The sequence below is a fragment of the Cynocephalus volans genome, chromosome X (genome assembly GCF_027409185.1).
Source record: "Cynocephalus volans isolate mCynVol1 chromosome X, mCynVol1.pri, whole genome shotgun sequence".
In the NCBI taxonomy this organism is placed as follows: domain Eukaryota; kingdom Metazoa; phylum Chordata; class Mammalia; order Dermoptera; family Cynocephalidae; genus Cynocephalus; species Cynocephalus volans.
In genome coordinates, this window is record NC_084478.1 from 114,148,674 (window position 1) to 114,161,541 (window position 12,868).

The window sequence follows — 12,868 nt, forward strand, 5'->3', positions numbered from 1 at the left end:
CCCTCAGGCAACCCCCAAGAGCTAGGAGGCACCGACGATGGCGCTGCTGCCAGGCGGGGAGCCCTTTTTATAGTCGCTGCCTTGCCTCACGTCATGCGTGACCTCGACTTCTGACTGGGTGTCAGGGCACACAGGGAGCGCGTGAGTGAGCCTAGCGGAGTGTGCTGGGACTGCACGGTCCTCCTGCTGGCGGTCCCTCCACCAATCACAGTGAGCGTCTGGAGCCCTGCAAGCTGCCTGTCTGGTCCCATACAGAAATTAACAGCAAGAGAACCCACACAGGAAGGCTGTCACACGGCCAGCAGAGGGCTCATGGACGTGGAGATGTGTCGGTCCAACTCCCGCCTCCGGTTCTGATCGAAACCCTCAATGAATCAGGATAACGGAGTAAAAAACTACCGTTTGTAAAGAGTGAAATCAAACACAACTGGGGTATTTAGACCTACATAAGAAAATTCAGCATTTACCAGGTTTGTAGTCACACTCCTAATGATACTTAGATCCGAAAAAGTACCCTACATTCTAGCATTGCTGAATACATAGAACAGCCCTTGATTGAAAGAGAAAAAAGGTATTGGTCTAATTTTGCAGTAAGTCACCCAAAAGGTAAGAGACAGTCAAGAAATAGTTTAAAATCACGTGCTTTTCAAAAATCGGACAGTTCGAGAAAATTTATTCCTTAAATGTATTTGTGGAAAAATGAACCCCAAATACGGAACCAGTACAGAATGAAGAAGAATTAGAGAAATGGAGGTCATCAAGGAACTTGTCACCATTACAAAGAAAGAAAGAAAGAAAGAGAGAGAGAGAGAGAGACAGAGAGACAGAGAGAGAGAGAGAGAAAGAAAGAAAGAAAGAAAGAAAGAAAGAAAGAAAGAAAGAAAGAAAGAAAGAAAGAAAGAAAGAAAGAAAGAAAGAAAGAAAGAAAGAGAAAGAAAGACAATAAACAACCATACAGCACAATTCACAGTAAATGAGCCCTCAGGCAAAGAATCACACCCATTCCATCAGGAGCTGCTTCCACCTCAACTCCAAGGCTGAAGAGTCCAGGAAAATTTTGATTGGCTCTCTTGGGAAACCCGGTTCCATGGTGAGCCGGTGGCTATGACTCCGTGGCTACAGGTTCCTCATTGCCTGACTGAGAACAGACTGGGGCTTGAGCTGCTCTGATTGGACCTTCCATCATCCCTATTATGCATAAATGCAAGTCATGAAGGTTTGTGCTTTCTAAACCCAAAGATTATAGACTGGAGAGGAACATAACTGGATAAAACTGAACGAGTTAAAATAGTAACTTCAGTTTCTAGAAAGCCTAGGGATAGGTATTGCTTCTTGAAATTTTCTCCTTAGTTATTTCTGTGATCGGTTGGGTCCTCCTTTGTGTTTCTGTATGTACTCCATAATACTGAGAATGCCGAAAAACGTTTGATGCAGGATGTTTGTCCTGCTCCTACTATGTTCCCCATATGGATGCTTACAGTTCGTTATTTATTCTCCATGAGTTTGAGGATTCCAGCACCGGCCAGAAATTAAAAAAAAAACAAATGTATATATAAATATAAATATATATATATATATATGTATATGTATATATTTGTATGTACACACATATATATTCATTTTTACATGTATACAGACACATATGTATATGTGTATGTGTATATGTGTGTTTGTGTGTGTGTGTATAAATACTATGTATGTGTGTGTGTGTGTGTGTGTGACTGTGGATATATATTTGAGGACTGAAACACAGGAGAGAAATAACTGAGTCAAAAATGTCAAGAAACAATATCTAATCCACCTTCTTTAGAAACTGAAGTTACTAGTTTAATTCATTCAGATTTTTACCAATTCTGTTCATTGCCAGGCAATATAATGTGTGTGGAAATATATATACATTTTTTTTTTTTAGAAAGGTAAAACATCATGTTTTGCGTCTATGTGCAATGGGGATGATGGGAGGGACCTGTTGGATGAGGTGTCCCAGGCTGAACCAATTAGAAGCCTCCTGAAATGTTTGGACTTGCAGTTGAGGGGAATTGTGTCATTAAATAGGTCTGAGTCCTTGACTGCTGTTTGTTGTTTTGTTTGAATGGTTTTATGCTTTTAATCATGTTGATTTACAGATATTATATTAGTTTCTAAAGCTGTCGTAAATAAATTCGAGAGTCTCGGTGACTTAAAAAATATATATTTATCATCTCACAGTTCTGGATGCCAAATAGCCCCTCTTCATAAGCACACCAGTCATATTGGGTTAGGACCGACCCTCACGACTTCACTTTAAACACAGTTACCTCTATAGAGACTATCTCCAAAATAGGGTCACCTCCTGAAGTACTGGGGGGTCACAAGGTCAACACAACAATTTTGAGAGGGTACAATTCAATAAAGAATATTAAGCTTTCTGCCCCTCCAAAAAATTAATGTACTTCCATGAAAAATACATTCACACCTTCCCTACAGCCCCCAAATCTTAACCCATTGCAGTTCAACTTTAAGTCCAAAATCTCATCTACAAATCTTATATATCTGCTACGGGTGAGACTCCAGTTGTGACTGATGCTGAGGCAGAATTTATCCTTATCCCTGAACCTGCGAAAACAGACAGCAAATTACCAGTTTCCAAAAACAGTAGCGGGACAGGCATAGAATAGACATTACCATTCCAAATGTGAGAAATCAGAAGAAAACTAGAGTTTATGGGCCCTAAGCAGGTTTGCACCATAGTAGGGCTAATTCCATTAGATTTAAGGGATTGAAAACAGTCCTCTTTAATCATTGCTCTGCCCTCTGGACCCTCTGGGATAGCAGCATGAAACTCTCAGCCCTGGGCAGTGGGGACCTCTTCCCCAGCCTGGTTTGTTACAGAAGAGGTGGCACTAGCCATCTAGAATGGAGAAAGCGGCCTCCATCTATGGGATCAAGGAGATGATGGCCTCATCCCCCAGACCTGTGTCCCTGTTCTCAACAAGACTCTGTCTGGATTCTCCTCTTGCCATTGCTGTTTTCTCAGAGTCCTGCTGGAAGAGTGGAATCACCATAGCTTTACTGATGTCTTCCTTGGTTTCCCAGGGTCTGAAAAGTACGTGCAAGTCTGCAGCCACAGGCCGACTGGAAAACAACTTTACATCCACGTAAATACTGTCATCTTGCCCCATAACCACAGTTCAACAGATCACATAACTGTGGGAAAGGAGGGAACCCCAATAAATGCTTACCAAGGAAAAACTGTGTCCTTTTACATTCTTTTACAGCCCATGTGGTTTTAGGTCCCAACATGGCTTTGGTCCTGCTCACTCTAGCGATATTAATGAAATTTGAGAAAGAGAGAAGAAAAGTGGGGTTTGAGGTTCAAGATCCTAAGTGGAATCAAGTGCATCTGATTACTCACTACAGGAGGGGCGTGAAGAAAAAGGGCACTTACTGAGTGAACATCTAGGATCCAGTGGTGTGGTTTACTACGTAGACAAGCTACGGGAAGTGCCTTTACTGCTTAAATAACACATTACGAGTACCAACGTAGCGAGAAAAAATATTAAGAAGAGAAAATAACCCACCAATTTTTTTTTTAATGGTGGAATAAGCGTTAAGTCAGGTCTTTGCTGAAGAAAGCTGTCATAGCTATATCATATAGCAAAAATAGACTTGAAGTCAACGGAGATTTCTTGAGGATAAAGATAGTCCCCCTGGGATAAAATGTTCAATTCATGTGGGAGGTATTATAAATTTAAGATGACCTATACTGGGTAGGGTAGCTTCAAACTATTTAAGTCAACACTTGACTGAATGACAATAAGGAGTAGCGAAGGTCACCACCAAATATAGACATTTGCAGCCACCTGTAAGCAAGTGGCCGAAACGTAACAAGGACTTAGAAATAAAGCACCTACCAAGCTTGCTTGACGAAATGGAGTAATGCGATAATATGAACCCGGAAATTAGAGAATGTGTTTTATCCACCTGATGTATATTTATGCACATAGAACATGTACTCGGCCATCAAGCAAGATTCCAGAAGTATCAAATACATATCACATTCTCTGACTACAGTACATTTAAGAATCAATGACAAACCATGTTGTCAAAACCAAATGTTTGGGATGACACAAATCACTCTAAAGAAATAATGGGCCAAAGGACAAATCATTACAGGGACTGAAAAATATTTATTGATGCGTGAGAATAAAATTTGTGGGGCATGCGTGAGTGCTACTGAGAGAGGATTTTATGGCCCACGTGCTGATTAAAAAGATTAAAAAGAAGGAAGCCTTGATCAGGCATTTTACGGAAGACCAAGCACAAACGATCACAAAGAACAACAAGAAGCACGATTGGAGAGGTGCCACCTCGCTCAAGTCTCCTGGAAAATGCCTACTACAACCACAGTGACATACTATTTCACACCGTCGGAGCAGTGAGAATTAAAAAGGTCAGACCGCATCAAATGTTGGTGACTAGTGGGGACTCACACTCTGGTATTAGGAGGACAAATTGGTCTGACCATCTTGGAGAGCAATCTGGCAATACTAATTAATGCGCAGGATGCACACACTGCTGACAGCAGCAGTTCCATTGCTGGGTACACTACCTAGTGGCCTGAACACAAGGAGACGTGTGTGGGAACATTCTTAGCAGCCCTGTGGTCTGGGTGGGGCCTCTGGAAGATCTGCAGGGACCGAAGAGACAGCTAATGGACCCTGAAGCACTGACCTGGAAGAGGGAGGGATAGCACTAGATGTAGTCTCTCGAAAATGGAAACAGGTGTTCAAACAAAGATTCCTACATGAACGTTCAGAGGTGCCCTATTCTCAATAGCCAAAAGGGGGAAACAACCCAAATGCCCATCAATGGACAAATAGATAAACTAAATGTCGTCCATCCATACCATGGATTATTATTCAGCTGTGAAAAGGAAGGAAGCAAGTACCGATTCACGCTACCACGTAGATGTACCATGAGGAAAACATTACACTATGTGAAAGCCGCCAGACACAGAAGGCCATGCGTTGAGTTCATGGGAGGGAGAGCTCCACATGGGGGAAACCTCTGTCGACAGAAAGCAGATAAGTGGTTGCCAAGAGCTATTTATTGGGAGCGTGTGTATGTGTGTGCTCGGGGGTGGGGGGACGACGAGCATGGGGAGTGAGTGCTTAACGGGTACAGGGGTTTCTTGGCGGGGTGGTGAAAATGCTTTGGAAGCAGACGGTTGTGATTGTTCCACGACATCACGAATGTACTTGACACCATGTCGTACCCGTCCCCCACCCCTCTTTCTTTATCTTGCCTGCGATGCTCGGGTCCTACAGAAGGCTAGCGCTGCCACAGAGGGAGGGCCCAGGGGCGAGAGCGTGCGGGTGCCTTGCACCTGCCCTGGCCGGCCGTTTGTAGGCCCAGGCCCGCTCCCTCGGGGTCAACTGGAGGGCAGTGACGTCACCAGTGTGCGCGGCCACGAGCCTGTTCCGGACCAATGAGGGGCCGGGTCGCGGTAGCTAGGTTACGGAGTACGGGCCAAGTACCGACATCTTGAGAGGCATCCAGTCGAGCCAGACCTCGCAGATTGATCGGTCGTCTCCAAGGCCCGGCATGCCGAGCAGGAGGACGAGCCGTCCACGGTCGTCCGGTCTCAATAGGTGCCGTGCCGCCGCTCTCGCGCCCACCGAGCCGAGCTGACATTCTCCGTGAGCCACCCGGAGCGCCTCCTGCGGGAGGGCCACTACGCCCAGTGCCCGAGTTCGTGTGCGCCGGTCTTTCTAGGTGCCATCGTCGAGTACGTGACGGCCAAGGTCTTGGAGCTGGCGAGCGACGAGGCCCGGAGGAGCAGCAGGAGATGCATCACCTTGGAGCTGTTGGACGTGGCCGTGCACAGCAACGCGCTGCTCAGTGGCTTCTTCGTGACTACAACCATCTCCCAGGTGGCCCCAGCCTAGCTGTGGACGCCTGGCACCCAGGGGGCCTCACCAGCCCACCGATCCTCCGTCTACTCCTGCTAGCCCGGCGCCAGCCCCTTCCGTCACAGCCAGCCGGGACAGCCCTGGCCTGTCTTGTGCCTTCGGCGCCTTGTGTCATTAAAGTGTTTGAAAGTACCCACAGGCTTGCTCTATAAATTTTGTGTCAGAGTGGGGTGTGAGACACCCAATGTTGGACGGACGGGCAGGGAGTGGCGAGGGTCAGGGAACAGGGAGGGCACAGGGGAGCAGACTCTCGTGGTGACAATGGGGGTTGGTGTCCCCGTGTGGGAGGTGCTGTCTGGGGCGGGGGCACAGGAGGCTCCCACGTGGACCCTGAGCTAGTCACCAGAACGATGGTGTTCATTGGGGTGGAGCTCAAGGCCAAGACTGAGGTGTCCTGGTAGGATGAATGTCAAAAGGGGTTATGTTATGGAGGGGGACGGAGCCTCAGGTGGCATGGGAGCTCAAGTCAAGGGCTCAAGTGGGGCAGGGACGTTGACTGCCAGAGAGAGGAGTGATTGATGGGTGGGAACAATGCAGAAATCCCCAAAGGCGGACCTGGGGTCACAGGGGGTCAAGAGTTTAGTTTTGGCCTTGTTCAGAGGGAGAGGCTGGGAGACGCCCTTAGCTACCGGGATACGCAAGCTGTAGCCTAGCAACAGCGCGGTCAGGCCAGGCCCCGTCTCAGATGCCGCTCTCTGCGTATCACCAGGGCGACAGGACCGTGGCAGGTGTCCCGGGGCTGCGCCCAGGAGTGGCTGTCTATGTGGCCTGTTGCCAGCTGGCGGTAGCACGCTTCCAGCAGGCGCTCTTCCACCGGCCATGGAGGAGCTGGCCCTCACTCAGGCTGTCCGCCTCTTCCTGCGACAGGAGAGTGATGCTTGCCAGGGCCTGGTCATGGAGGTGTACCTTGATGTGATTTTTCTAAGAGTTTTTGAGTGTCAGCCCTTAGATCTGTCATCCATTTTGAATGAATTTTTATACATGGTGTGAGATAGAAGTCCAAGTTCACTCTTTTGCATGTGGATATCCAGTTGTCCCAGCACCATTTGTGACAGGGATTATTCTTTTCCCCCACTGAATGGTCTTGGAACCTGTACTGAAAATCGACTATACACAGATATCAGGGTTAATTTCTGACTCTAAATCACGCATTTATTATGTTACTTTAATCTACGGACATGTCTACATCGAGGGTCACTTGTGGGCCAAACAAAGTGCTAGGGATTGGAGATATAAAGACGGATAGCCTTAGTAGATTCTCCTGTGGTTATTATCAACTGACTGTTCTCTTGTTCAGTGGCTGAGAAAGTTGAAAATGTGGCTTTGGCCCAGGAGAGCCTCATTGTCGTAGAGACGTCCAGCTGTGGGAGTGAATGACTCTGAACCACCCACGCTCACCTCCTCCATGACCCGGGCAAGGATTATAACAGGCAGCGCTGAGCAACGCTTCCATACCACTGTTTGGTCATCATGGCCTACTTAGGGTCCGATGGCTATAAACAGTTGTGCGAGCTTGACTACAGCTCATCTGGCTTGGATCTCAGAGTTCCAGACCTTCAAAGGTAACTGGGCAAAATGTGCCTGCTTCTGGTAGAGGCCCCTATTATCTTGGAGGAGTGAGTGTACTCGGGATGAAAGGAATAAGGACCCTCGGGCCTAAAGCAGTGGGAGAGGCAAGGAATGTGAGCCCGCGGTCCCTGAGCCAATCAGAGAGGGCCGTGATGGTGTCTGGGAAGGTGAGTTCGGCTAGGATATCATGAAGCCCCTGTTCCTGGGGTGAGGTCCTAAGTAGAGGGAAGACATGGGGGAACGGGCCTGCAAGGCTAAAGCGGAGGTAGGGGCTGGGAAATGAGGCCCGGTGTAAGAACCCAAATGCCCCAAGGGATCACACCCTGATCACATAAGTCCTTCTCGGCCACACCCCATCATGGCGCTGGTTGCCCTTTCCTTCCGTATTCTCCTTCCTACCGGCGCGAATCGTACACCAATCAGCTCACCCCCCAAGCCCCATGCGGTATGCTAAGTAGGGACTGTATCTTAAGCCAATCAGCTTTCCCTAAAAACCCTATGTATATGTTTGTGTGCCGCCTAATAAACGAGCCCTCTCCGGTGGGTCATCAACTGGTGTCGACTCGTCCTTTCACCCGGACACCTCGGCCAATGATAGGGGTGGGGGCGGGGGCGGGCGGGGCCTGCTCCGGGCCTTGTAAGTGCGGGTTTCTGCGCGGGAACGCACACCACGAAGGCAGTGAGCAGCTCTCTCCACCCCAGGGGCATCCTTCAGGCGTCTTCAAGCCCTCAGGTGAGGTGGTGCGGTCCCGCTGGGGCCAGAGGACGATGGGGACGGGAGCACGCAGGGACTCCGTGGCGGGGCTGTCGCGCCTTCGGGAGCCCTAGGGGCCCGGATTGGGGTTGGCTTTTCCCGTCAGCGCCGCGGGGCGAGACTCGTGCCTTTGTCTGCCCTCGGCGCGCCTCCTGTGCGAGATGCCGAGCCCTCCCGGGGGTCGGGCCCTGGAAGGCCCGAGGGGCGGACCCCCAAAGCGGCCGGCCGGTCCGCGGAAGAAGTGCAGGTCGGAGGCTTCGAGGACGAAGCGGAGTTGAGGGCTCGCCCGGAATGGGCCCTCTGGGCCTGGCCCCTCGCTCCCTCCCCTCCCGTGGCCCTTCGGCTGGGCGCCCGACCAGGATGACAGTTATTTTCCAATGAAAGCAAGATGCTCCTGTCAAAGTGGCCTGTGCGCCCGGCCCTGTTATTTGTTTGTCCCGGTTTCCCCAGCTTTGAGGTTGGCTTCTGAGCGCTTGGCACGGGAGGGTCATAGGGTAAGGTCAACTGAATGGAGGGGACGTGTTTGAAACTACTGGCCGCTTGGGGGCGTGTCTGTTCTACTCTGGTCGCTAGACGTGTCTCGCCCCACCAGGGTGGGAACAGACATGAGCAGGAGAGCTCCGCCTTCCGGTTTCTGGGGTCTCTTATTCTTTGTTCTGGACGAACCTAGAATGTTCAGAGGCCGCCGCAAGGCATTTCATCAGGTCCACAGCAAGACTCTTCTGAGCCTTGTCTCCTTGCCTCGCCCTTGACAGAGAAAACGTGGTGAAATAAGACTCTGTGTATTTAGCGTATCCCATTCTGCTGAAGTCGTGAGTCTGATCCTAATTAGCTGCCCCTTCTTACAGTGTTTACAAACCGCTGCCACAAGGGGCTAGTATAGGACGAGTAACCAGTTACGACCGGATTAAATCCTCTCCCCTCTCTTATTGCAGCACCTTAATCTACTGTTTGGGGGCATTTAAAATGGAAAGAAATTAGTACAACTTCGGCCACCCCTTTTTGTGTGCTGCTCCCCATCCTCCAAGAAAAATGCCGTCGCCACCCCACCCCCACCCCCCGGTAATTGAACAGACAGCGAAGATTCTTAGATAGTGCTGTCATCTATTAGAAAATCATTGACTGGTTGAACCAAGTTTTTATTATATTCTTCGACCCCTAATTGTTCCTGTGCTTCTCTTACCTCCATTGTACCTTTGCTGTGATTTTAAAAGAGTCGGACATGTTGGCTCCGGGTTTCTAGAGCGTCTTGGTTTCTAGTGTATCCTGATCTAAGGGCATTTTCTGCTTATCAGAATAGGGGTATTGAAGTGAATTTCAAAGTAATGAAAATAGAATTCTTCTAAGATGCGCTGGTGTTTTCCTGTGGAAGATCAGTAGGTAAAATATACATGACTATTACGTTTGAACATTTATGACTGTTACTACTTTGTCTGACGATAGTTCTGCCAGGGAAGTTTCTTAAAAGAAATTGTTTTCGGTCTTTCTTTTAGTCAAGATGAGTGATAAGCCAGACTTGTCGGAGGTGGAGAAGTTTGACAAGTCAAAACTGAAGAAAACTCATACCGAGGAAAAAAATACTCTTCCCTCAAAGGAAAGTAAGTCATGGAGGGTTTCTAGCTGAGACAGACAATGGTGAAAGTTGGTATCTTCAGTGAATAAACCTATCTTCTAGTAATTTTTACTATCGAGGAAGTAATTATTAGAGTACCATTTTATTTTATGCAGCCATGACAACTATCAAAGAGTTGTCTCCTTCTTTGGATTATATAAATGGTTCGCACATGATAGGCCCTAGTAGTAATGGGGAAGTAAAAACCACTTCCCTGTTGGAAAATTACTAAAACACACATTGAAACCAATCTTAAACATTGGACTTAGCACTAGAAAAACCTTACTTCTGTCTACTTTTAGTTATTTGGCATTTTTCTGCATCTAGAAATTTGAGTCCATTATCTCATGCCTAAAGAACCATGCCAGCTCTGCGGTCTGGGCCTTCTCCAATCTGATGACAAGATAGGGATGCAGAACGAGTTTCGATCTTGGGTGCACTTGAGGCTCCCAGACTTAAGGGATCAGTTTTGCCCTCCAGAGTAACAGACAGCTGGAGAAACTCCAAGCATATTCACAACAGCTGAGGGGCATTTTCTGTCATGTGTGCGTTATTTGAGAGTTCCGAAATTAGTGAAAATTATCTCAAAGTGTATAACTTCCAAATGGTATCGTCAGAGATAAACGTGAGCAAAATGCTTCACTTCCTCCTCGGTCTCAAATAATCTATCGAAAAACTGTCAACAACACAAATCTGCCTCTCGAATGAAAGCAAAAACCAAAAAAACTGCAATTGAAGTAGATTCTAATGAATGTTCGAGTGGTAAACATGCACACACGTGCACACATGCACCCCGCTGTGAGCATTTGTGGTTAGTGCCTTAGCATTCTCAATTAAAAGCATGTATGGCAGCCTTCCATGACTTACCTAAAGCTGTTTTGTAAGAAACTGAATTAAATCTTAGGAAAATACTCTTAGTGATATATATATTTTTTGTTTTGTTTTTTTTTTCCCCTCAGCGATCCAGCAGGAGAAACAGTGTGCTCAGACATCGTAAAACGGGATCTCCTCCCAAGAGGAAATTTCAACATTGCCCGAGAGCCTTGGTTTTATGCTTGTTTTTTGCAAACCGTTGTGTTTGTAGCGATTTTAGGCATCTTCTGCTGTCCTCTCATTTCTATTCCCTGGCTAAAAGGTCAGGTGGAACCAAAGTTTCCTGAAGTGTGCTTTCAAACTTGCCGTTGGTGTGTAAATTCCAGATGGCAGATGTTGCGAATAATCTCACCAGTGTTGACCCTTGTGTGTGTAGCCCTTTCACCCCCAGCAGGATAAGCCAGGTTTAACCTTCTGCAATGGGTGCCTCCATTGCTTCATTATCTTCATGAAGTTGCATGCTTCTGCAGCTTCTCACAGTTTGTTTTTATTTCCAATGTAGTAATGAAATAATAAATACAGTCATTATCTGGCGGCTCTCGACTTCTTTTCTTCTAAGGAAGGAAAAGTACACAAGGGTACCCTTTTTCGCCAAACAAAACGGTTGAAGGAAAACCTCTTCAGCAGTGGACTAAGCCCCTTATCTCAGAGTGAAGAAAGCCAAACACAGGGTCTGAAGTGACCCACTCAAGCTGAAAAAGAACTGAAATTCAAGCTGGGCTGTCTTGCCTTCTGGAAAGTGTTTTCCGACTGAATGGGAGGGGGCACCTAAGCTTGGGGTTGGATGGAAAGGGCGCGGGAGGCACTTGTTAACACGCACTGTACTGAGCACATCACATCTTCAGTTGAGCGTCAACTCAGATATCTGATGCCCACTGATGACCTGTAACACTGAACCTCTGATCTGGTTCTTCTACTGAACAGAATTTACTGTCTCCTGAAGCAAGCATTTTTGGTTTCATGGTGAGCATAAGTGCTGTGGACCGTATGGTGTTCCCCCACCCCCACCACACCAAATTCATATTTTGAAGGTCTACCCCTCAATGCGACTCTACCCGGAGATAGACTTTTTAGGAAGTCATTAAGGTTAAATGAGGCTACAAGGGCTGGGCCCCTCTGTGATCTATTACTATAGGTATCTTCCCACCATAAGGGATTATACCGTCCATACCTATTTGCAACCTCAACTATTATCTTACCTCCCTCTTTCTAGGCGCTCACATCCTTAAATACTCACTGGGGTTACAGAAAGTGGAAGGTGTTTTCTCTGCTCTAGCACAAATTTCCACAAGCAAAACAGTAGGTGGGTCAACTAAGGTAAAGTGTGGTTGAGGTGACACAATCTCAGAGCTTAGGGTAACCAGAAGATTTGAGCCCTGGAGGTCACCATGTTGGTCATCACTACCTTACCATCTGCCTGAAGCAATTGCCCAGTAGAGTCACTCAGTCCCTTACACTGACATGCTGCTTACACGCTTCCCTGCCTGCCTGTAACTTCTATGCCATAATCCTAGGAGAGCATGCTGGAGACCCATACAGCGTGGTTAATCCATCCTCCAGTATTTGAAGTCAGCTGTTGTTTTCCTGCCCCCATACGTCCAAGTCTTCTCCAGCTGACCTTTTCAGAGCATTTGGACCCAAGTTACACAGATGGGGACCCATAACGGTTGCACTTTAGACGGACGGACACAAGTTTAGCCATTATCAGGTCCCTGGATCCCGATTCTGTCATCCAGCCCATTTGCTCTCCTTTCAGTTTGCCATTTGCAGCTTGATAAAGATGCTGTACGTCCACGACAGACTCAGTAACGTGTGCATTAGCACACTAATCCAGCTCAAGATTAGGCCCATTTCAGATGCCTAAAGGAAAGCATGTCAGGTGAGCTGGGGATGGGACGAAAACTCCCAGTTTTTAGTTGCACCTGGTAACCGTCATTTTTTTTTTAAAGGATTGATTCCTCCCAGGGCAGTGTAAATGATAAACTGAGTGGGAGCAAGTGAGAGGTATGTGGTGGGAGGGGAAGTCACATAGTTTCTAAGTGAACGCTCCTACAGAAATAAGACGGGAAGAACGATTGCTCACTGGAAGTAGTTTTGCCCTGCATT

The 12,868-nt window shown here is 47.5% G+C and overlaps 2 protein-coding genes across 2 annotated transcripts; both read left to right on the forward strand.

Moving 5' to 3' along the window:
- The first annotated feature begins 5,470 nt into the window (after positions 1-5,470).
- LOC134368235 (histone H2A-Bbd type 2/3-like) lies at positions 5,471-5,930 on the forward strand. Its single transcript, XM_063084779.1, has 2 exons — positions 5,471-5,515; positions 5,634-5,930. The coding sequence occupies exons 1-2, from the start codon at positions 5,471-5,473 to the stop codon at positions 5,928-5,930; spliced, it is 342 nt and encodes a 113-aa protein (XP_062940849.1).
- A 3,845-nt stretch (positions 5,931-9,775) lies between these two features.
- LOC134367528 (thymosin beta-15A) lies at positions 9,776-10,886 on the forward strand. The gene is made up of 2 exons (XM_063084269.1): positions 9,776-9,875; positions 10,849-10,886. Exons 1-2 carry the CDS (start codon positions 9,776-9,778, stop codon positions 10,884-10,886), a joined length of 138 nt encoding a protein of 45 aa, XP_062940339.1.
- Positions 10,887-12,868: the final 1,982 nt, after the last annotated feature.